This window comes from Salmo salar, chromosome ssa24 (assembly GCF_905237065.1).
Source record: "Salmo salar chromosome ssa24, Ssal_v3.1, whole genome shotgun sequence".
NCBI classification, from domain to species: domain Eukaryota; kingdom Metazoa; phylum Chordata; class Actinopteri; order Salmoniformes; family Salmonidae; genus Salmo; species Salmo salar.
The window spans coordinates 41,345,695-41,371,583 of NC_059465.1; the positions used below are offsets into that span (position 1 = coordinate 41,345,695).

Here is a 25,889-nt window from a genome sequence, read left to right on the forward strand (position 1 = left end):
CTAGAACCTAATCAAATAAAATGTATTTATATAGCCCTTCTTACGTCAGCTGATGTCACAAAGTGCTGTACAGAAACCCAGCCTAAAACCCCAAACAGCAAGCAATGCAGGTGTAGAAGCACGGTGGCTAGGAAAAACTCCCTAGAAAGGCCAAAACCTAGGAAGAAACCTAGAGAGGAACCAGGCTATGAGGGGTGTCCTAGCCACCGTTTTTCCTAGCCACCGTGCTTCTACCCCTGCATTGCTTGCTGTTTTAGGCTGGGTTTCTGTACAGCACTTTGTGACATCAACTGACATAAGAAGGGCTATATAAATAAATTTGATTTGATTAGGTTCTAGAAGCCTGTCCTCTTCTGGCTGTGCCGGGTGGAGATTATAACAGAACATGGCCAAGATGTTCAAATGTTCATAAATGACCAGCATGGTCAAATAATTTGATAAAGTAATGTATAATTTGCACTACTAAAGGAGTTATTGATATGTTACAGTGTTCTTGTGATAAGATTTATATTGGAAAAAACATCCCACTCTTTGAAAATACGCCTTGGAAAACATAAATCCACTATTACACGTAAAGATATCACCTCATCAGTTGAGACACACTTTTTTAAATGTATTTTTATTTCACCTTTATTTAACCAGGTTGGCTAGTTGAGAACAAGTTCTCATTTGCAACCACGACCTTGCCAAGATAAAGCAAAGCAATTTAACACATACAACAACCACCTTCCGGAGACACCTGAAACCCCACCTCTTTAAGGAATACCTGGGATAGGATATAGTAATCCTTCTAACCCCCCCCCCCCCCCCAAAAAAAAAAGATATAGACGTACTATTGTAAAGTGATTGTTCCACTGGATATCATAAGGTGAATGCACCAATTTGTAAGCTAAATGACGTAAATGTAAATGTAAAAAACAACAACACAGAGTTACACATGGAATAAACAAAACATACAGTCAATAATAATACAGTAGAAAATAAATTAAACAAAAAGTCTATATACAGTGAGTGCAAATGAGGTAAGATAAGGGAGTTAAGGAAATAAATAGGCCATGGTGGCGAAGTAATTACAATATAGCAATTAAACACTGGAATGGTAGATGTGCAGAAGATGAATGTGCAAGTAGAGATACTGGGGTGCAAGATAAATAAATAAATGAGAGACACTTTATAGAACAACATCATTCTATTCATGAATTAGGTCGCGTCGGGATGGAAAAAGTTCATCCACCACGTAGATGGTAACTATGACAACAAATTACTCCAAAAGAGAAGCCACGTGGACTTGTACATTCAATTCTGTATCTCCACACAGTTCAAACATACAATTAGATTTCACCTCCTTCCTATAAGCCAAATTTAGACCGTTATACAAGAAACACTGTCCATATCAGATTTTGCATATCGTTTATGAGTTGGCCCCACATATTTCTGAACGGCTGTTCCTGATGTCCTTTGTGGTGGGCTATCTCATGAATTGATATGATGTATTTAGATGAGCGGACACCTGGGGCGGTTGATCTGTGAGTTGCCCTTCTTGCCTGGTCCCATACCCTATAATTCTCTATTTCTTTGTGACTAATTTGTATACAGATAGACGAGGGGTCGCGTCCCTGATGGCTGATGAGTATCAACCCTGATTAGAACCACCTGCTACTCATCTGTAGTTCTTTATAAATGCTGTTTTGAATTCAAATAAAATTGTACCTACACACTAAAAAAGGCTGTAAAGCCGAAATGGCTTTGTACACTATCCCTGATGCAGTGAAAATAATTTTTTAGAAATGAAAAAAAATTACCTTTATTTTACTAGGCAAGTCAGTTAAAGAACAAATGCTTATTTACACCGATGGCTTAATGCGACCATCTTTTTGAGTGGAAACCCATTACACCTGTTTGTTTGTCTGGATTGGCACGTTTAATTGCTGGTTTAAGTCCCAGGCCAGGCGACGTAATAGACCATTACTACCATCTATTACAGTTGTACTGAGGCAGCTGGGAATCCTGTAAGGGTGTATTCCTGGAGAGTGTGTCTGTCCCAGATTCTGTCTACATGCTTTCAGTGGGTGTTGACCCAATAAAAACAGTTCTATTTACAGTAGCTATCAGTGCTGCAGTCTGAGGATATCCATGCTGTTATTGGGGCTCCCGAGTGGCGCAGCGGTCTAAGGCACTGCATCTCAGTGCTAGAGGCGTCACTACAGGCACCCTAGTTCGTAACCAGGCTGTATCACAACCGGCTGTGATTGGGAGTCAAGTAGGGCGGCGCACAATTGGCCCAGCGTCGGTGTAGGCCGTCATTGTAAATAACAATTTGTTCTTAACAGACTTGCCTGGTTAAATAATAAATAAATAAATAAATAAATTAAAAATGTGTGGCTCTCAAGGACATATTCTGTCATCAAAAGTATCTCTTGTGACTTAAGGTAACATCAGTTGCTGAATCAGAGGAAAAATATTACGGTGATCATTCAAATAATGAAAAGCCTTGATGTTTAGTTGACCAGTTGAATCATTGTTGTTGTACCGGTATAGACCCCATAAGTGGAGTGGCTGTGGGTATTGGAGGCTTGGTGAACTTGGATCTAACCCGTCTCTATCCCTCTCTCTCCGCAGCGTGATGAAGATGAGGAAGAGGATGATGACGAGGAAGAGGAGAGGAAGAAGAGGGAGCAGCAGCAGATGGGCGGAGCCTGTTCAGAACTCATCATCGAGGGACAGGTGTACGTTAACATCTCCCCTCCAGTGGTTGACCGAGGACCCATCGGAGGCGGGACTCCCCGCCCCCGTTCCCGTAGCTACGACCGGAACCTGGACAAGTCCCTGCCCCCTCGGCTTGGCTCATTGGAGCGCATGCTGAGCTGCCCTGTTCATCTCAGTGAGGGCGCCGCCCCCCTCGGCCCTCCCACTCCACCACGGGTCACTTCCTTCGCAGAGATCGCCAGGAGCAAGAGGAAAAACGGAGGAAGCACTGGCTCTCCTTCTCTCAGGATGGGGGGATGTACAGATCCCTTCTCCTCCACCCACTCAGCCCACTCCCACTCCTCGGCCGACTTCTCACCCATCCTGGAGAACCTGGGTCAGGGTCCGAGCCACAGGCACAGTGTGCCCTTCCAGCGCTGCTACAGCCAGGGCAGTGTGGACCGCCACTCACCTGGTGGTGGCGCCAGAGAGACACGCGCCACGACTGAAGGTAAGAAGAGAAGAGCACCTATTAGGAGCTTTAGTTATATAAAATTATTATAGCCATGTTCCAGCCTGACTACATTGCAGTCACCTGCCAGATGTCACAATGCGTGGATAGGTATTTAACATATCAACTAACCACATCATATGATATAGCAATCTGATGCCTGATTGTTCAGTCGATGATGTTGCAGGCAAACCATTGATGCCTGCAGCGCGACTGCGACGCAACCAATACCTTTTTATTTATTAGGCGCCTTTGTGGACAGGAGATCCATTAAAAAGATGTGCTTCCTGTTGCATAGGGTCAAGGGTCATTGGCTGAGGTTGTTTGGTTGATCATTGATAAGTGCAGTGGTATGTAGTGAAAGTTTGGCTGTTTGTGCGTTTTATTGCATAACACAGCTGGTAAGAGGTGAGTTTGTACTGTAACTCATCTAACTTCATGTTTGAAGAGAACTGGGGACAGGGAAAAGTGTTTTGTGTGTGTGTGTGTGTGTGTGTGTGTGTGTGTGTGTGTGTGTGTGTGTGCGTGTGCGTGCGTGCGTGCGTGCGTGCATAGGCTACTGAAACTCACTTTAATCATATAGTGTTGTAAACTTTGTCAGCAAGGGAACTGGGTAGCAAGGGGAACTGTGGCGAACGTGAGACGAATAGGAAAGTAGAGACAGTAGTTTGTACTGCAGAGAACAGTGAGCTATACGCTAGCTACATACACAGCTTCTAAGGGTCTAGTGCTATAGGGTGTTTTGTGGACAGTGTTTATTTTCCCCCTCTACTCTATGTATCAACTAGTTTGGTTGTCTATGTGCTTTATACAATATCTTTCCTTTCCATATTATGTTTGAACAGATAAGAATCGCTGTGACCAGATATACTCTAGACATGCAGTAGCCAAGATGTACAGTAGCCAAGATGTATAGTGTGTGGGAACAGAATGAAATAGTATGTGTGTATGTGTGAGCGCAGGTGGTGAGGATGATGATGATGATGATGATATAAACAGAACAGGCCTTTTCCCCCTGCTCACTGTGTTTGTCCCTTCTGATAATAACGCTCTGGTCCTTGACGTGTCCTTTCCAGGCCTCAGGACTAAAACTACAGTGACAGACAGTTGGAGTGTTTGTCCCTGCTGATAATAACGCTCTGGTCCTTGACGTGTCCTTTCCAGGCCTCAGGACTAAAACTACAGTGACAGACAGTTGGAGTGTTTATCCCTGCTGATAATAACGCTCTGGTCCTTGATGTGTCCTTTCCAGGCCTCAGGACTAAAGTGACAGTTGACAGTGTTTGATATTCCTATGAATTCCTCTGTGGAACATTGAGTGTCAGAGGAATCTGAATGGAATGTTCTAGTAGGACAGACAGACTGGCCAGCTGTTCCCAATGTTGGAGGGACTCCGAGAGAGAATGCTAGTGCTTCAGAAGGAACACGGGCATCAGTCCAATGGGAGAGAGAGAGAGAGAGAGAGGACAGAGGGAAAAACACACATTCCAGTCACACTAGAGTGGCCAACACCGATGTGCAGACACTTTGTCACAGTAAAACAGGGAGACAGCGTTTTAAATTTAGGTTGAGAATATGGAACGTTAGGAGGGCTGGGATTAAGCCAGGAGACGTGGAGGACAGGGATTATGGGGGTTTGGCGCAGGTGTGGCTGGAGGTGTGGGGAAAGGAGGGAGGGAGGGAGGCAGGAGATGTGGATCGACAGACAGCAGTGTAGAGGGAGGACTGAAGAGAGGTGAATGGAGGGATGAGGGAGGGAGGGAGGCAGGAGATGTGGATTGACAGACAGCAGTGTAGAGGGAGGACTGAAGAGAGGTGAATGGAGGAGAGGAGAGAGAGAGCCGGTAGGTAGCCCAGGGCTATAACGAGGATAGAATTGCATGGCAACTAGCACAGTGTCAACGTCACCTCTGTTTAAACACTGATGTAATATTATGAAACCAATACACTATTGGAATATATAATAATATACTGCATTGTCTGGAATTATACATATTAATGAGTGAGGGGGTGAGAACGAGAGATGAGTCATAGATGAGAGACAAGGGGAGAAGTGGGGGGTTGAAAGAGGAGAGAGAGGAGGAGAGAAGGGGGTTGAAAGAGGATCATAATAAGAAGTGTAAAATAAGGACATTTTATACAGTGTAAAATAAGGACATAATGTAATAGTGTAAAATAAGGACATCATGTAATACAGTATAAAATAAGTACATCATTTAATACAGTGTAAAATAAGGACATCATGTAATACAGTGTAAAATAAGTACATCATGTAATACAGTATAAAATAAGTACATCATTTAATACAGTGTAAAATAAGGGACTCAATTAATACAGTGTATAATAAGGACATAATGTTATACAGTATAAAATCAGGACATAATGTAATACAGTGTAAAATAAGGGAATCAATTAATACAGTGTATAATAAGGGAATCAATTAATACAGTGTAAAATAAGGACATAATGTAATACAGTGTAAAATAAGGACATAATGTAATACAGTGTATAATAAGGGCATTTAGGCGTATATACCGTTTATACAGACTATGGGAGGTACACAGTACTACATAGAGCCATGACTACATGGAACTCTCTTCCACATCAAGTAACTCATGCCAGCAGTAAAATTAGATTAAAAAAACAGATGAAAAAACACCTTATGGAACAGCGGGGACTGTGAAGCAACACAAACATAGTCACAGACCGTTTATACACACACACACACACAATAACATGCGCACTATACATACACATGGATTTAGTACTGTAGATATGTGGTAGTGGTGGAGTAGTGGCCTGAGGGCACACAGTGTGTTGTGAAATCTGTGAATGTATTGTAATGTTTTTAAAATTATATAAACCGCCTTAATTTTGCTGGACCCCAGGAAGAGTAGCTGCTGCTTTGGCATGAACTGATGGGGATCCATAATAAACCCCAGGAAGAGTAGCTGCTGCTTTGGCAGGAACTACTGGGGATCCATAATAAACCCCAGGAAGAGTAGCTGCTGCTTTGGCAGGAACTACTGGGGATCCATAATAAATACAAATACGATATTCCGGGGTATTTCGAAATACCGACGGTATGAGTTTCAGTACCATTTTTTGTGGTTGGAGGGACCCGCGCTTCGCAGGGGCTGCGGGGGTGTGTGCTACGCCACTGCTCATAACTATAAGTTAAGTCAGAGGAGGCTCCTCAGAGGAGGAAGGGGAGGACCATCCTCCTCAGTAAATTTCTTCAAAATAAAAATAGTGAAGCATTAAAAAAGCTATACTTTTTATATAAAACTATACTAAATATATTCACGTCACCAAATAATTGATTAAAACACACTTTTGCAATGAAGCTCTACAGTAGCCTCAACAGCACTCTGTAGGGTAGCACCATAGCACCATGGTGTAGCCAGAGGACAGCTAGCTTCCGTCCTCCTCTGGGTACATTGACTTCAATACAAAACCTAGGAGGCTCATGGTTCTCACCCCCTTCCATAGACTTACACAGTAATTATGACAACTTCTGGAGGTAGTCCTCCAACCTATCAGAGATCTTGCAGCATGAACTGATATGCTGTCCACCCAATCAAAGGATCAGAGAATGAATCTAGTACTGAAAGCATAAGCTACAGCTAGCTAGTTGACTCAAAGAGCGAGAAAGAAAATAGTTGAACAGTTTTGAACAAATTTGTTTCTTCCAAAATGAAATAGACGCGAGAGAGAGAGAGGGAGCTAGCTATATTTTGTAGAATATATTTTTCACTTTCACTTAGCTAGAGAATGCAGATAGCTAGTTTAGCCTACTCAAAGACCCGGCTCAAACAGAGAGGGATGCTATGTTAGCTAGCTATGGCTATCCAACACTGGAACTCTTCCAAGTCAAGGTAAACTTTTGGTTGTATTTATTTAAGCCACCGGAGCCCACCGGTGTAACTGCTAAACTGCTTGCTGTACACTACTGCATGATTGTAACGGGTTTACTAACGCGTTAGATCTTGTAGCTGTGTTGACTATGACGTTAATATGGTGAAAACGATATAGGCTGTGTGTAGCTGTTATGGTATGGAAGTTTGGTCTCAGAAAGGTTTATTCCCCTGGTCACAGGCAGTTGTTGTATTGTACACTGAAGTCCACAAGCGAAAAGAAAAGGTGAGAGAAGGAGAGGGCGTAGATGCGAGAAGTTATTATTTATACAACGAGCAAAGTGATCATGCGGTTTATGTTATTTGTGGCTGTGTTTGGCATGTGACCAGGGGTGTGTTCATTCCACTGATTCTGTTGAAAAAACGTTTCTTAAACGGAATGAAACGAGGGTAAACATACCTGAATATTTCCAATAGAAACTCTCGTTTGCAACTGTTGGACTAATGATTAAACCCTAGATCACCTAGATGCAGGCAAGAGTGTGCGAGGTGTTATTGAATGTGTCACTGTCTGTCACCTTGATGACTCTAATTTCTTTCTACCTGTGCACCTACGTTGTGAACTTTAAATCGTAAGATGGTTATTGGGAAAATTCTAGTATCATGTAGTAGCCTAAACCAAACCAAGCTAATGATGCCTACAGGGAGAGATGAGCTGGCTAAAAACCCTTAGCTGGATAATCGATTCATCCATGAAATAGGAGAAGGAGAGAGAGAGGCAGAGAGAGAGAGGCAGAGAGAGAGAGAGAGAACAAAAAGATAATTAGTTGACACATTGGAAGGAATTTACAAAAAAAACTGAGCGAAGTAGAATACTATTTGGCCCTAAACAGAGAGTGCACAGTGGCAGAATACCTGACCCAAAATGAAGGAAAGCTTTGACTATGTACAGACTCAGTGAGCATAGTCTTGCTATTGAGAGAGACTGCCATAGGCCTGGCAAATTGCCCACAAAATGAGGTGGAAACTGAGCTGCACTTCCTAACCTCCTGCCAAATGTATGACCATATTAGAGACACATATTTCCCTCAGATTACACAGACCCATAAAGAATTTGAAAACAAATCCAATTTTGATAAACTCCCATATCTACAGGGTGAAATACCACAGTGTGACATCACAGCAGCAACATGTGTGATCTGTTGCCACAAGAAAAGGGCTACCAGTGAAGAACAAACATCATTTGTAAATACAACCCATGTTTATTTATTTTCCCTTTTGTACTTTAACTATTTGCACATCATTACAACACTTTTTATACATAATTGACATTTGAAATGTCTATCTTCCTTTGTAAGTTTTGTGAGAGTAATGTTTACTGTTTATTCTTTGTTTATTTCACTTCTTTATTATCTATTTCACTTGCTTTGGCAATGTAAACATATGTTTCCCATGCCAATAAAGACCCTTACATTTCATTTCATTTCATTGAATTGAGACAGGCAGGCAGACAGGCAGGCAGGCAGACAGACAGGCAGACAGGCAGGCAGACAGACACAGAGACCGACAGAGAGAGAGACACAGAGACCGACAGAGAGAGAGACACAGAGACCGACAGAGAGAGAGACACAGAGACCGACAGAGAGAGAGAGAGACACAGAGAGATAGAGAGACACAGACACAGAGAGAGAGACACGGAGAGAGAGACACAGAGACAGAGAGGGAGAGAGACACAGAGACAGAGAGGGAGAGAGACACAGAGACAGAGAGGGAGAGAGACACAGAGACAGAGAGAGAGAGAGACACAGAGAGAGAGACAGAGACAGAGAGAGAGACAGAGACAGAGAGAGAGACAGAGACAGAGAGAGAGACAGAGAGACACAGAGACAGAGAGACACAGAGAGAGAGAGAGACACAGAGAGAGAGAGAGACACAGAGACAGAGAGAGACACAGAGAGAGAGAGAGACACAGAGAGAGAGAGAGACACAGACAGAGAGACAGACAGACAGATAGAGAGACACAGAGACCGACAGAGAGAGAAACAGAGATTTTTTTCCAGTCAGAGGACAGTACTCATGACTCAGTACTGCCTCTGTGGCTGAGATGTGTTACTGCATCCAGGCTGACTGACATTCCATGGCGGAGCATAAACAGCTTGCGCAATGTTGCTGCTGACGTCACACACACCCCCGTTGCTCACGCAGCGACCAGATCGAGGAATACAACACACACGCACACACACACACACACACACACACACACACACACACACACACACACACACACACACTGACATGCTACAGTACATGCTCACACACTGATACGGATACACAGAGAGACAGAAAGAAGAGAATACAGGAAAAAGGCTGTTCTTTGGTGTTTCTGCTGTAGGACAGACTGACGCAGTATTCTCCAGGTGTGTGTGTGTGTGTGTGTGTGTGTGTGTGTGTGTGTGTGCGCGTGCCTATCACAGTATACTGTGTCTCTAGTTACAAGGCAGTCTGGGCTGGGCTGTATGTGATCAGAACTAGCTGTCTGTTGACACTAGCAGCTTTCTGGGCAATTTGTGTTTGTCTCTGTGGATCAATTCAACTTAACCTTCATTTTCCCTACATGTTTATTCATTTGTAATACAGACTATGTAATGGCTGATACTGTTCCTGTGTCATCAGTTATTATCAGGGAATAACACATGCTTTGTAAATTATGACGGAGCTAAAATTGAGAATTGTGCCAAGAGAAAAATGCTAACCCTTACTGACCTTGTGTCTCTCTCTCTCTCCCTCCATCTCTCTTTCCTTCAGGTGGTCTCTCCAGCTCTTCGTCCAGCTCTGCTGTTGTCCGCTACACTAAAGACCAGCGTCCTACCACCCTCCCCATCCAACCCTTCACCTTCCACCACCAGTTCTCCAAGCTGTCCCAGCCCAAGCCCATTCTTCCCCTGCTGACAGGCTACGTCTCTGGGATGCAGGCGCGGGGTGGAGGGCCTTCTGGAGGTCCAGAGGGGTCTGATGGGGTTGATGACGACCGATGGGAAGACTCTTTGCGTCGATGCCAGAGTGGTGGTATGATGGGTGGGTTGGTGTCAGCGGTGGCTCCGCTCGGCCCTGGTTCTGTCCGGCCCTCGCCGCTGGGTAGCTATTCCCCCGTCCGTCTCCAGGGGGTGACCTCCACTTCCTGTTCTACCTGCACCCCCAGCCCCCAGACTCCTCGCAGCCTCTCCTGCCCCTTGTCTGCCGGGCTCCGGCCCCTCCACCATACCCATCCACCACCAGCACGACTGGCGGCTGCCCCTCTGCTTCCCACTCCTCCACCTCCGCCCCTGGGGGTGAAGCGGGGTGCGGTGCCCCCCATGCTGCCTCCGGTCCAGGGCCAGGTGCAGGGTCAGTGTCACCAGCACTACCACTGTGGGACCCTCCCCATCCTGCCGGTCGTGCTCCAGGACAGTGAGATTTCACTGCGATACGAGGAGACGTCAGACTCTGCGGAGGGGAGCAGAGGACCAGGGTCCAGGACACAGCATGGTAGGTGTCTCTGTCTCAGTGCAGTCCGGTCAGGACTTGTCATGTATGTGGTGGTATCAGTGAGGTTGTTGGATTATGGGTTGGCCAGTCCTGTCCCCCTCATGTCTTCTACTGGTTTCGTTCAGTTTTTTTTCTTATTTTCTTTCTGTTGTACGTTATTTGTTTGCGGTCAACTCACCTCTTATGGTGATTTAACAGATATACTGTAGTCATGGTGATTTAACAGATATACTGTAGTCATGGTGATTTAACAGATATACTGTTATATATTGTAGTCATGGTGATTTAACAGATATACTGTAGTCATGGTGATTTAACAGATATATAGTTATATACTGTAGTCATGGTGATTTAACAGATATATAGTTATATACTGTAGTCATGGTGATTTAACAGATATATTGTTATAAACTGTAGTCAGGGTGATTTAACAGATATACTGTTATATACTGTAGTCATGGTGATTTAACATGCATACTGTAGTCATGGTGATTTAACAGATATACTGTTATATAATATAGTGAGGGTGATTTAACAGATATACTGTTACAAACTGTAGTCATGGTGATTTAACAGATATACTGTAGTCATGGTGATTTAACAGATATATAGTCATATACTGTAGTCATGGTGATTTAACAGATATACTGTAGTCATGGTGATTTAACAGATATATAGTTATATACTGTAGTCATGGTGATTTAACAGATATATTGTTATACATTGTAGTCATGGTGATTTAACAGATATACTGTTATATATTGTAGTCATGGTGATTTAACAGATATACTGTTATATACTGTAGTCATGGTAATTTAACAGATATATTGTTATACACTGTAGTCATGGTGATTTAACAGATATATTGTTATACATTGTAGTCATGGTGATTTAACAGATATACTGTTATATACTGTAGTCATGGTGATTTAACAGATATACTGTTATATACTGTAGTCATGGTGATTTAACAGATATACTGTAGTCAGGGTGATTTAACAGATATACTGTAGTCATGGTGATTTAACAGATATACTGTAGTCATGGTGATTTAACAGATATACTGTTATATACTGTACTCATGATGATTTAACAGATATACTGTTATATACTGTAGTCATGGTGATTTAACAGATATACTGTAGTCATGGTGATTTAACAGATATGCTGTAGTCAGGGTGATTTAACAGATATACTGTAGTCAGGGGGATTTAACAGATATACTGTAGTCATGGGGATTTAACAGATATACTGTAGTCATGGTGATTTAACAGATATACTGTAGTCAGGGTGATTTAACAGATATACTGTAGTCATGGTGATTTAACAGATATACTGTAGTCATGGTGATTTAACAGATATACTGTAGTCAGGGTGATTTAACAGATATACTGTAGTCAGGGCGATTTAACAGATATACTGTAGTCATGGTGATTTAACAGATATACTGTAGTCATGGTGATTTAACAGATATACTGTAGTCAGGGCGATTTAACAGATATACTGTAGTCATGGTGATTTAACAGATATACTGTAGTCATGGTGATTTAACAGATATGCTGTAGTCAGGGTGATTTAACAGATATGCTGTAGTCAGGGTGATTTAACAGATATACTGTAGTCAGGGTGATTTAACAGATATACTGTAGTCAGGGCGATTTAACAGATATACTGTAGTCAGGGCGATTTAACAGATATACTGTAGTCATGGTGATTTAACAGATATACTGTAGTCATGGTGATTTAACAGATATACTGTAGTCAGGGTGATTTAACAGATATACTGTAGTCATGGGGATTTAACAGATATACTGTAGTCATGGGGATTTAACAGATATACTGTAGTCAGGGGGATTTAACAGATATACTGTAGTCATGGTGATTTAACAGATATACTGTAGTCGGGGGGATTTAACAGATATACTGTAGTCGGGGGGATTTAACAGATATACTGTAGTCAGGGTGATTTAACAGATATACTGTAGTCAGGGCGATTTAACAGATATACTGTAGTCAGGGCGATTTAACAGATATACTGTAGTCAGGGCGATTTAACAGATATACTGTAGTCAGGGCGATTTAACAGATATACTGTAGTCAGGGTGATTTAACAGATATACTGTAGTCAGGGTGATTTAACAGAAATACTGTAGTCATGGCGATTTAACAGATATACTGTAGTCAGGGTGATTTAACAGATATACTGTAGTCAGGGCGATTTAACAGATATACTGTAGTCATGGTGATTTAACAGATATACTGTAGTCATGGTGATTTAACAGATATACTGTAGTCAGGGTGATTTAACAGATATACTGTAGTCAGGGTGATTTAACAGATATACTGTAGTCATGGTGATTTAACAGATATACTGTAGTCAGGGGGATTTAACAGATATACTGTAGTCATGGCGATTTAACAGATATACTGTAGTCGGGGGGATTTAACAGATATACTGTAGTCAGGGTGATTTAACAGATATACTGTAGTCATGGTGATTTAACAGATATACTGTAGTCATGGTGATTTAACAGATATACTGTAGTCAGGGTGATTTAACAGATATACTGTAGTCAGGGTGATTTAACAGATATACTGTAGTCAGGGCGATTTAACAGAAATACTGTAGTCATGGCGATTTAACAGATATACTGTAGTCATGGGGATTTAACAGATATACTGTAGTCAGGGGGATTTAACAGATATACTGTAGTCATGGTGATTTAACAGATATACTGTAGTCATGGTGATTTAACAGATATACTGTAGTCATGGGGATTTAACAGATATACTGTAGTCATGGTGATTTAACAGATATACTGTAGTCATGGGGATTTAACAGATATACTGTAGTCATGGGGATTTAACAGATATACTGTAGTCAGGGGGATTTAACAGATATACTGTAGTCATGGTGATTTAACAGATATACTGTAGTCGGGGGGATTTAACAGATATACTGTAGTCGGGGTGATTTAACAGATATACTGTAGTCAGGGCGATTTAACAGATATACTGTAGTCAGGGCGATTTAACAGATATACTGTAGTCATGGTGATTTAACAGATATACTGTAGTCATGGTGATTTAACAGATATACTGTAGTCAGGGCGATTTAACAGATATACTGTAGTCAGGGTGATTTAACAGATATACTGTAGTCAGGGCGATTTAACAGATACTGTAGTCATGGGGATTTAACAGATATACTGTAGTCATGGTGATTTAACAGATATACTGTAGTCATGGTGATTTAACAGATATACTGTAGTCAGGGCGATTTAACAGATATACTGTAGTCATGGTGATTTAACAGATATACTGTAGTCATGGTGATTTAACAGATATACTGTAGTCAGGGCGATTTAACAGATATACTGTAGTCAGGGCGATTTAACAGATATACTGTAGTCATGGTGATTTAACAGATATACTGTAGTCATGGTGATTTAACAGATATACTGTAGTCATGGTGATTTAACAGATATACTGTAGTCATGGTGATTTAACAGATATACTGTTATATACTGTAGTCATGGTGATTTAACAGATATACTGTAGTCAGGGTGATTTAACAGATATACTGTAGTCATGGGGATTTAACAGATATACTCTCTTAATGACTCTCTTGTCTTTCTTTTTCTTCTTGTGCATAATCATTTCTTCTTCTTTTCCTTTTCCTTACCATGTACACTCACCCCATCTCTCATTTTCTCAACGTTCCTCTTCCTCTGCCTTCCACCACATCCACTTCGTCGTCCTCTCTCTTCTCATTTAATCTTGCTTTCCCCAATCCTCCACATGATAACCAACCTCTCTCATCTCCCTGTCTACCATCACCCCTCTTTTGGCTCCTTCTCACACCCAATTCTTCACCACCCCCATTCCCCCTTCCTCTCCGCCCATCCTCCCCCACAGGACACCACCTCTCTCCCCAGACTCTGAAATGGAGGGAGTATCGTCGTAGGAACCCCCTGGGGGTGGAGAGGTGTTCCTCTGGGGGATCAGGCGTACCCGCCCTATCAGGCAGTCTGGACGGGAATGGTCGTAGGGGCGTGGCCAGGGGACAGCGAATCACACGACGGAATGTGTTTGACTTCCCTCCGGCCTCTAGTGGCCACGCCCTGGGACGACTCAATGGTGCACATATACTTCTAACCCTGCTGATCAGAAGTGTGTGTGTGTGTGTGTGTGTGTGTGTGTGTGTGTGTGTGTGTGTGTGTGTGTGTGTGTGTGTGTGTGTGTGTGTGTGTGTGTGTGTATGTGTGTGTGTGTGGTAAGGTCTGTTTCCGTGTGTGTGTGATTTTCTCATCCTACGCATGTGTGTTCTCAGGCCAGTCTGTGAAGCAGCTGCAGCAGTACTACAGTGACTTCCTGCCAGACTACTTCTCCCTGACGGAACGTCCTCCAGACGAGTTCTGTCTCTCTCCCGACGCCTCCTCTTCGTCATCGTCCTCCACTTCCTCACAATCCCACATCTCTGTGAACCTGCAGCAGAAGAGAGGTGTGATGAAGTGGTGTAGTATAAACCGTGCATTCGGAAATTATTCAGACCCCTGACTTTTTCCACATTTTGTTACATTACAGCTTTAATCGAAAAATGTATTAAATTAAAAAAATGTCAAGGGGCCTTTGACAAATTTACAAAACATTTGTTTTCCCTTATTTACATAAGTATTCAGACCCTTTGCTATAAAACTCGAACTTGATCTCAGGTTCATCCTGTTTCCATTGATCATCCTTGAGATGTTTCTACAACTTGATTTAAGTCCAACTGTGCTAAATTAAATTGTTTGGACATGATCTGGAAAGGCACACCCCTGTCTATATAAGGTCCCACAGTTGACAGTGCATGTCAGAGAAAAAACCAAGCCATGAGGTCGAAGGAATTGTCTGTAGAGCTCCAAGACAGGATTGTGTCGAGGCACAGATCTGGGGAAGGGTACCAACACATTTCTGCAGCATTGAAGGTCCCCAAGAACACATTAGCCTCCATCATTCTTACATGGAAGAGGTTTGGAACCACCAAGACTCTTCCTAGAGCTGGCCGCCTGGCCAAACTGAGCAATCGGGGAAGAAGGGCCTTGGTCAGGGACGTGACTACGAATCCGATGTTCACTCTGACACAGCTCTAGAGTTCCTCTGTGGAGATGGGAGAACCTTCCAGAAGGACAAACATCTCTGCTGCACTCCACCAATCAGGCCTTTATAGTAGAGTGGCCAGACGGAAGCCACTCCAAAGTAAAAGGCACATGTCAGCCCCCTTGGAGTTTGCCAAAAGGCACCTAAAGACTCTCAGCTCATGAGAAACAAGATTCTCTGGACGATGAAACCAAGATTGAACACTTTGGCCTGTATGCCAAGCGTCACGTCTGGAGATAACCTGGCACCATCCCTATGGTGAAGCATGTTGGTGGCAGCATCATGCTGTGGGGATGTTTTTCAGCTACAGGGACTGGGATACTAGTCAGGACCGAGGGAAAGATGAACGAAGCAAAGTACATGGATGGAAACCTGCTCCAGAGCGCTCAGGACCTCAGACTGGTGCGAAGGTTCACCTTCCAACAGGACAATGACCCTAAGCACACAGCCAAGACAACGCAGGAGTGGCTTCGGGACAAGTCTATGAATGTCCTTGAGTGGCCCAGCCAGAGCCCGGACTTAAACCAGATCGAACATCTCTGGAGAAACCTGAAAATTGCTGTGTGTTCCCCATCCAACCTGACAGAGCTTGAGGGGATCTGCAGAGAAGAATGGAAGAAACTCCCCAAATACAGGTGTACCAAGCTTGTAGTGTCATACCCAAGAAGACTCAAGGCTGTAAACGCTGCCAAAGGTGCTTTAACAAAGCACTGAGTAAAGGGTTTGAACACTTATGTAAATGTGATATTTCAGTTTTATATTTTATATACATTTGTAAATAATTATAACTGTTTTGGCTTTGTCATTATGGGTTATTGTGTGCACTGTAGATTGAGGGGTAAAAACGATTTAATAACATTTTAAAATAAGGCTGTAACGTACCAAAATGTGGAAAAAGTCAAGGGGTCTGAAAACTTTCCGAAAGGCACTGTATGTTTGTGCTTGTGACATCAGGATATAATAGCATATATCAAATGACTGTGGTACTGAACACAGCAGTATGTTAAGTGTAGTCTTTCTCTCCCCCTAGCTCCCTATTTCTATCAATTTCAATTCAATTTCAATTTAAGGGGGTTTATTAGAATGGGAAGCCTGTCTTCTGTTGACAGCCAGGTCTGCCTGTAGTCAAAGATTTCCTTAATTTTGGGTCAGTCACAGGGGTCAGGTATTCTGCCACTGTGTACTCTCTGTTTAGGGCCAAATAGCATTCTAGTTTACTTTGTATTTTTGTAAATTCTTTCCAATGTGTCATGTCATTATTTTATTTTCTCATGATTTGGTTGGATCTAATTGTGTTTCTGTCCTGAGGCTCTGTGGGGTCTGTTTGTGTTTGTGAACAGAGCCCCAGGTCCAGCTTGCTTAGGGGGCTCTTCTCCAGTTTACTTCCTCTGTAGGTGATGGCTTTATTAGGGAAGGTTTGTTAGGGAATCACTTCCTTTTAGGTGGTTGTACAATTTAACGTCTCTTTTCTGGATTTTTATAATTAGAGGGTATCGGCCTAATTCTGCTCTGCATGCATTATTTGGTGTTTTACGTTGTACACTGAAGATATTTTTGCAGAATTCTGCATGCAGAGTCTCAATTTGGTGTTTGTCCCACTTTGTGAATTCTTGGTTGGTGAGCGGACCCCAGACCTCACAACCATAAAGGTTGATTCAAGTATTTTTAGCCAGATTCTAATTTGTATGTCAAATTTTATGTTCCTTTTGATGGCATAGAAGGCCCTTCTTGCCTTGTCTCTCAGACCGTTCACAACTTTGTGGAAGTTACTTGTGGCGCTGATGTTTAGGTCAAGGTATGTATCGTTTTTGTGTGCTCTAGGGCAACGGTGTCTAGGTGGAAATTGTATTCGGGGTCCTGGCAACAGGACCTTTTTTGGAACACCATTATCTTTGACTTACTAAGATTTACTGTCAGGGACCAGGTCTGACAGAATCTGTGACGAAGATCTAGGTGCTGCTGTAGGTCCTCCTTGGTTGAGTACTGAAGCACCAGATCATCAGCCAACAGTAGACATTTGACTTCAGATTCTAGTTGGTTGAGGCCGGGTGCTGCAGACTGTTCTAGTGCCCTCGCCAATTCATTGATATATATGTTAAAGGTGGGTGTAGTGACTTTGTACTTGAGGTAGTTAAGGTAGTCAAGCGCAGGAGAGCAGAGATGTCAAAGTAGCATCTTTAATAGGCAAGTCCAAAATGGGTCAGGTACAATACCAATAAACGCCCAAGACATAGGAACAAAATGGGTCAGGTACAATACCAATAAACGCCCAAGACATAGGAACACTCAGTCACTCACGGAAGGAGGAAAACACAACGCTCCTGTCGTGTCTTTGGCATCATTAAAACTGAAGACATATTTATCAAATAACTCTCTGTAATTATTATTATTACGCGATTAACCTGATTAATCACATAACTGTAATTAACTAGGAAGTCGGGGCACCAAGGAAAATATTCAGATTACAAAGTTATAATTTTCCTAATATAACTTTCAGATATTATAATATCTGATCGATTAGTCTCCTGATTAACCTCTCTGGGCTAGGCGGGACGAATTCGTCCCACCTACGTAACAGCCACTTGAAGCCTGTGGCGCGATTTTCAAAACCTTAAAAATCCTATTACTTCAATTTCTCAAACATATATGACTATTTTACAGCTATTTAAAGACAAGACTCTCGTTAATCTAACCACACTGTCCGATTTCAAAAAGGCTTTACAACGAAAGCAAAACATTAGATTATGTCAGCAGAGTACCAAGCCAGAAATAATCAGACACCCATTTTTCAAGCTAGCATATAATGTCACAAAAACCCAGAAGACAGCTAAATGCAGCACTAACCTTTGATGATCTTCATCAGATGACAACCCTAGTACATTATGTTATACAATACATGCATGTTTTGTTCAATCAAGTTCATATTTATATCAAAAACCAGCTTTTTACATTAGCATGTGACGTTGAGAACTAGCATACCCCCCGCAAACTTCCGGGGAATTCGCTAACATTTTACTAAATTACTCACGATAAACGTTCACAAAAAGCATAACAATTATTTTAAGAATTATAGATACAGACCTCCTCTATGCACTCGATATGTCCGATTTTAAAATAGCTTTTTGGTGAAAGCACATTTTGCAATATTCTAAGTACATAGCCCAGGCATCAAGGGCTAGCTATTTAGACACCCGGCAAGTTTAGCACTCACCATAATCATATTTACTATTATAAAAGTTTGATTACCTTTTGTTGTCTTCGTCAGAATGCACTCCCAGGACTGCTACTTCAATAACAAATGTTGGTTTGGTCCAAAATAATCCATCGTTATATCCGAATAGCGGCGTTTTGTTCGTGCGTTCCAGACACTATCCGAAATGGTAAAGAAGGGTCGCGCGCATGGCGCAATTCGTGACAAAAAATTCTAAATATTCCATTACCGTACTTCGAAGCATGTCAACCGCTGTTTAAAATCAATTTTTATGCCATTTTTCTCGTAGAAAAGCGATAATATTCCGACCGGGAATCTCCTTTTCGGCAAACAGAGGAAAAAATCACAAAGGCGGGGGCGGTCAGGTCACGCGCCTAAGCCCAGAGTCCCTTGATCGGCCACTTGAGAAAGGCGATAATGTGTTTCAGCCTGGGGCTGGGATGACGACATTCAGGTTTTTCCCGGGCTCTGAGCGCCTATGGACGACGTAGGAAGTGTCACGTTAGAGCAGAGATCCTTAGTAAACGATAGAGATGGCAAAGAAGTTCCAGAAATGGTCAGACAGGCCACTTCCTGTAAAGGAATCTCTCAGGTTTTGACCTGCCATTTGAGTTCTGTTATACTCACAGACACCATTCAAACAGTTTTAGAAACTTTAGAGTGTTTTCTATCCATATGTAATAAGTATATGCATATTCTAGTTACTGGGTAGGAGTGGTAACCAGATTAAATCGGGTATGTTTTTTATCCAGCCGTGTCAATACTGCCCCCTAGCCCTAACAGGTTAATGACGTATTAGTTACCTCGTCAGTCTCATTCCAAACGTCGTAAATTGTTGGTTATCTGCACGAACCCATTCTTCACTATGAGTCATCCATACATCAATTGTCTTAAAATCATTTATTTACTAACTAGGTAATTCACAGAAATGCGTAACAAACAGTAGATATGTTTACAAGGAAATGATTGGAGACTGTGCGCTAGTGTGCTAAACCAGCATGGCGGCTTGTTAGACAAAAGGGGAGTGGGGGGGGGGGTCAACTGAGAAGGCACTACAGAGTTGATAATTATTAACAATTGAAATGCTAATCCTTTGCACATGAACGCTCACTCATTCGGGAACAATTGCCATTAATATATATATTTACACTCAGTGTGTCGTCAGGATCTCTGTTGAAAAGTTTGTTTCTCTTGGAGAGTTTGTCCTCTCTCTCTGTCATGGTTAGAATGGGTAGTTCAGAGTGACATTCATTCATGTCATTGTAGAATAGATGTTTTCGGTGGTTGTCGGTCTTCGCGTTCAATGATACTGAATTCCTAGCTGCAGACTAGTAATTAATATCAAAGACTTGTTCTTATTCTGTCGGTATCGATAGTCTAAGAGTTTAACGACGTGGTATGGTTAAAAGTTAACCAAGAGAAATGCATGGTCTCCAACCTTTAGCCATCTCGTAATTGAGGTAAGCTCGGTCTGGTGATAGAAAACATAGGTGGGGGGTTTATTCGGAAGAGCAGAAAAAGGCTGTCTCATGACGCCAGGTCCTGTCTGTGTCCCTGGGGGCGTGCCAATGACTTAGTGAAACTTTAAACAGAAATACAACTCTCTCACATTAACATCATTATATAGCATCCCATCATCTCACAAATAGCTTCATCCTTATTCATTCATTTCATACAACCATTTAGATGTAAGTCTCATAGCTGAGGCTATTGTATAAACATGCTTATGGTAATGTATTGTCTCTCATGAGTTTCACAAAATTGTACCAAATGGACCAGTTCATAGCTGGATTTTGCACCGATCTTTTATACCTTCACCAGAACCTGAATATTGTTCGGTTGTCAAGTTCTGTGAGGTAGAAGAATTCCTTTGTGTGGTCTATGAAAACTCTCTCTCTCGATACTGTGGCCATGAGGAGAGGATCTCCTCATAGGAATTTACGACCTCTTCTGACCACAGCAGCCTTGGTGTAGGAGACAGAGGGAGATGGTGCAGAGGTAGGGGGATGGTGCTTGCAGTGTCCAAAGAGGGCAACGTCATGACACTCCTTACTTATCCTACAAACATTGTACACACGTGAAATAAACTGAGGGAAACCTCAACGAGCTACATGAAAATAATCCCGCACAAACCTAAGCGGGAAACAGGGGTAAATATACACACAGAAATTAAAGCAAATGAAAACCAGGTGTGAATGAACCAAAGACAAAACAAACAGAAAAATAAAAATTGATTGGTGATGGCTAGTAGGCCGGCGACACCGACCGCCGAGTATCGCCCAAACAAGGAGAGGAGCCACCTTCGGTGGAAGTCGTGACAGTACCCCCCCTTGACGCGCGGCCCCCACAGCGCGCCGAGGCCGGCCTCGAGGATGACCCGGAGGATGAGGTGCAGGGCGATCCGGATGGAGACGGTGAAACTCCCTCAGCATCGATGGGTCTAATACGTCCTCCACCGGCACCCAGCATCTCTCTTCTGGGCCGTACCCCTCCCAATCCACAAGGTACTGAAGGCCCCCCACCCGACGCCTCGAGTCCAGTACGGACTGAACTGTGTACGCTGGGGAACCTCCCACACCTCAGCTTCTTGAAGCGGACCAGCCACCACCGGCCTGAGAGACACATGAAATGAGGGGTTAATACGGTAATCAGGGGGAAGCTGTAAGCTGTAACACACCTCGTTTATTCTCCTCAGGACTTTAAATGGCCCCACAAACCCAGCTTCCTGCAGGGCAGGCGGAGGGGCAGGTTTCGGGTCGAGAGCCAGACCCGGTCGCACCGGGGCCTTACTGCGGTGACGGTCAGCGCTCGCCTTCTGCCGCCCTTCGGCCCGTTTAAGGCATCCATGGGCGGCCTCCCAGGTCTCCTTCAAGCGCCTCACCCATTTGTCCACCACAGGTTCCTCGGTCTGGCTCTGATGCCACGGTACCAGAACCGGCTGATACCCCAACACACAAAGGAAGCGCGATAGGTTAGTAGAGGAGTGGCGAAGTGAGTTCTGGGCCATCTCTGCCCATTGGATGAATGTCGCCCACTTCCCTGGCTGGTCCTGGCAATACGACAGCAGAAACCTACCCACATCCTGGTTTACTCTCTCCACCTGCCCGTTACTCTCGGGGTGAAAACCTAAGGTAAGGCTGACCGAGACCCCCAGACGCTCCATGAACGCCTTCCAAACCCTGGACGTGAACTGGGGACCCCGATCAGAAACTGTCCTCATGCACCCCGTAGTGCCAGATGACGTGTATAAACAGGGCCTCCGCAGTCTGTAGGGCCGTAGGGAGACCGGGCAAAGGGAGGAGAGGACAGGACTTAGAAAACCGATCCACAACGACCAGGATCGTGGTGTTGCCCTGTGACGGAGGAAGATCGGTCAGGAAGTCCACAGGTGTGACCAAGGCCGCTGTGGAACGGGAAGGGGTTGTAATTTCCCTCTGGGCAGGTGTCTAGGTGCCTTGCACTGGGCGCACACCGAGCAGGAGGAAACATAAACCCTCACGTCCTTGGCCAAAGTGGACCACCAGTACTTCCCACTAAGACATCGCACTGTCCTACCGATGCCCGGATGACCAGAGGAGGGTGACGTGTGAGCCCACCAGATCAACCTGTCTCGAACATGGAACAGAACGTATACTCATCCAGCTGGACACTGTGGTGGAGCAGGCTCTGAACGTGATGCCCGCTCGATGTCCACCTCCCATACCACCGGTGCCACCAGACAAGAGGCCGGAAGTGGGATCGATGGACCGCTCCTCTGTATCATACAGTCGTGACAGTGCGTCTGCCTTAGTGTTCTGGGAACCTGGTCTATATGACATCGTAAACCTAAACCGGGTGAAAAACATAGCCCACCTTGCCTGGCGAGGGTTCAGTCTCCTCGCCGCCCGGATGTACTCCAGATTACGGTGGTCAGTCCAGATGAGAAAAGGGTGTTTAGCCCCCTCAAGCCAATGTCTCCACACCTTCAGAGCCCTGACGACAGCCAACAACTCCCGGTCCCCCACGTCATAGTTTCGCTCCGCCGGGCTGAGCTTCCTCGAAAAGAAAGCACAGGGGTGGAGCTTCGGTGGCGTACCCGAGCGCTGTGAGAGCACGGTTCCAATCCCAGCCTCGGACACTCACGCTCTCTCTCTCTCTCTCTCTCTCTCACTACCTCTCTCTCTCACTACCTCTCTCTCTCTTTCTCTCTCTCTCATTACCTCTCTCTCTTTCTCTCTCTCTCTCTCTCACTACCTCTCTCTCTCACTACCTCTCTCTCTCTCTCTCTCTCACTACCTCTCTCTCTCTCTTTCTCTCTCTCATTACCTCTCTCTCTCTCTCTTTCTCTCTCACTACTTCTCTCTCACTACCTCTCTCTCTCATTACCTCTCTCTCTCACTACCTCTCTCTCTCTCACTACCTCTCTCTCTCTCACTACCTCTCTCACTACCTCTCTCTCTCTTTCTCTCTCTCTCATTACCTCTCTCTCTCACTACCTCTCTCTCTCTACCTCTCTCTCTCTCACTACCTCTCTCTCTCACTACCTCTCTCTCTCACTACCTCTCTCTCTCACTACCTCTCTCTCTCCCTCTCTCTCTCTTTCTCTCTCTCTTTCTCTCTCTCTCTTTCTCTCTCTCTCTTTCTCTCTCTCTCATTACCTCTCTCTATCTCTCTCTATCTCTCTCTCTCTCTCTTTCTCTCTCACTACCTCTCTCTCATGATATTTCTTTTCTCTCCTTGTAATCTCTCTCTGAGTGTCACTAGGTCTTTGATCTTGGTCCTTTTACTAGACCCCACTAACTCCCACTAGTGACTCTGAACTCCTAAACCAGTATCCACAAAATATTATAAAGATACAGTGCCTGCAGAAAGTATTCACACCCCTTGACTTTTTCCACATTTTGTTGTTGTTACAAAGTGGGATTAAAATGTATTTAATTGTCCTTTTTTTGTCAATGATCTGCACAAAATATTCTGTCAAAGTATAACTTTTGTTTTTGAACATGTTGCTTTGCTAAATCATTCTTTACTGCACTTGACCATATTGCAGTGAGCAAGAACGGCAGGTAGCCTAGTGGTTAGAGTGTTGGACCTGTAACCGAAAGTTTGCTAGATCAAATCCCCGAGCTGACAAGGTAAAAAATCTGTTGTTCTGCCCCTGAACAAGCCAGTTAACCCACTGTTTCTAGACCGTCATTGAAAACAAGAATATGTTCTTAACTGACTTGCCTAGTTAAATAAAATATAGAACAGAACTAGAACAGCTGATTTTTGTGTCAGACGCAGAATATCTTTTTCTAACAGACAGCTTTGTCAATAATGAAGACATTTATATCTACTTTCACGTCTTGCAAATCAACATTTTCTGCTTTAGGTTGTCCATTGGGGACTAACTAATTCTCATTGTGGAAACGAGTGTGATTACCATGACATAAAAGAGTGTGACTGCAGCCTGTATTAGACTATACTTACTGCTGAGAGGCTGTGAAGGGCCTCTTGTAATCGACTACCTCTTCTCTCGCTCTCTCTCCCTCTCTCTCCCTTTCTCTCTCTCTCTCAGGTTTAGTCAAAGCCATCAATACAGCGGTAGATTTAATCGTGGCTCATTTTGGCACCAGTCGGGACCCTGATGTTAAGGTATAGTGTTCTACTGGGTGATTTCCCCCTAAAGACACCTATATAATACTGTTATATTGCATTCTGTGAGTTTACTGCTCTTGTTGGTTGCTATAGGGGACTGTTTTGATTTTGCAACATTAGAATGTCTATTTTTCCTAATCATAATTTCTCTAATTCTCTATTTCTCTCCACCTTTCTCTATTTATTTCTCTCCCCCTTTGTCTCTCTATTTCTCTCCCCCTCTCTCTCTCTATTTCTCTCCCCCTTTCTCTATTTCGCTCTCTATTTCTCTCTCCTTTTCTCTCCCCTTTTCTCTCTCTATTTCTCTCCCCCTTTCTCTATTTCGCTCTCTATTTCTCTCTCCTTTTCTCTCCCCTTTTCTCTCTCTATTTCTCTCCCCCTTTCTCTATTTCGCTCTCTATTTCTCTCCCCTTTTCTCTCCCCTTTTCTCTCTCTATTTCTCTCCCCTTTTCTCTCCCCTTTTCTCTCAATCAATCTGTCTAACCTCTCTTTTTCCTCCCCTTCCACCACCTCCTCTCTCTCCTTCCTTCCTCATCCTGTTCACACTCTCTCCTTCTACCATTCCCCCTTCTCCTTCGTCTCCCCCTTCACCCTCCCCCATCCTCAAGGCGAAGCTGGGTAACAGTTGGGTGAGTCCCAACGTGGGCCACCTGATCCTGAAGTACCTGTGTCCGGCTCTAAGGGAGGTGCTGGGGGACGGGCTGAAGGCCTACATCCTGGACCTGATCATCGGACAGAGACGTAACCAGCCCTGGAGCCTGGTAGAGGCCTCCACACAACTAGGTATGTCTGGAGAGTTAAGGAGGAGGATGAGGCAGGCGGAGGAGGGGATGGAGCAGGTGGAGTGGTGAGGAAGATGGTATTAATAATGATGATGATGATAACTATGAAGATGATTCAGTAACGTTTATGTGTAAATGAACGGATGAAAGGAAAGTGGTTTCAAATGGAGCAGGGGTCTCCTAGGTGTTGTAATTCTGACCTCCCTCTCTCACTCTCTCCACCTTCTTTCTCTCTCTCTCTCTCGCTCTCCCTACATTAGGCCCGTCCACCTGTGTTGTCCACAGCCTGTTCTCCAAGGTGTCCCAGTACTCAGAGCTCACCAGCCACAGCATGAGACTCAACTCATTCATCTTCGGTCTGCTGAAGTGAGTTCCCTCTATGTGCTCTATACTGTTTACTGGTGTCTCCTCACCATCATGTTTCTAGTTGCCAGCATGTTCAAGTGAAAGAGCCACGTTAACGACTCTCTCTTCTGTTTCTCTGTGTTTCAGCTTGCGATCTTTGGAATTTTGGTTCAATCATCTCTACACTCATGAAGGTAAGCCAAATCAAGCAC

General features: G+C 43.7%; 1 protein-coding gene across 3 annotated transcripts in view; it reads left to right on the top strand.

The window, feature by feature from the left end:
• Positions 1–25,889, top strand: part of LOC106585891 (AP-4 complex accessory subunit RUSC2) — a 54,656-nt gene that overhangs the window by 23,293 nt on the left and 5,474 nt on the right. For 2 of the 3 annotated variants that reach the window (XM_014172613.2, XM_014172614.2), the window contains exons 4-11: positions 2,620–3,196; positions 9,859–10,578; positions 14,497–14,718; positions 14,912–15,082; positions 24,471–24,547; positions 25,159–25,333; positions 25,593–25,698; positions 25,825–25,871. In XM_014172613.2, the coding sequence (XP_014028088.2) occupies positions 2,620–3,196; positions 9,859–10,578; positions 14,497–14,718; positions 14,912–15,082; positions 24,471–24,547; positions 25,159–25,333; positions 25,593–25,698; positions 25,825–25,871 (2,095 nt within the window). The remainder of the gene's footprint in view (positions 1–2,619; positions 3,197–9,858; positions 10,579–14,496; positions 14,719–14,911; positions 15,083–24,470; positions 24,548–25,158; positions 25,334–25,592; positions 25,699–25,824; positions 25,872–25,889) is intronic. The other variant, XM_014172615.2, reaches the window with a different exon arrangement.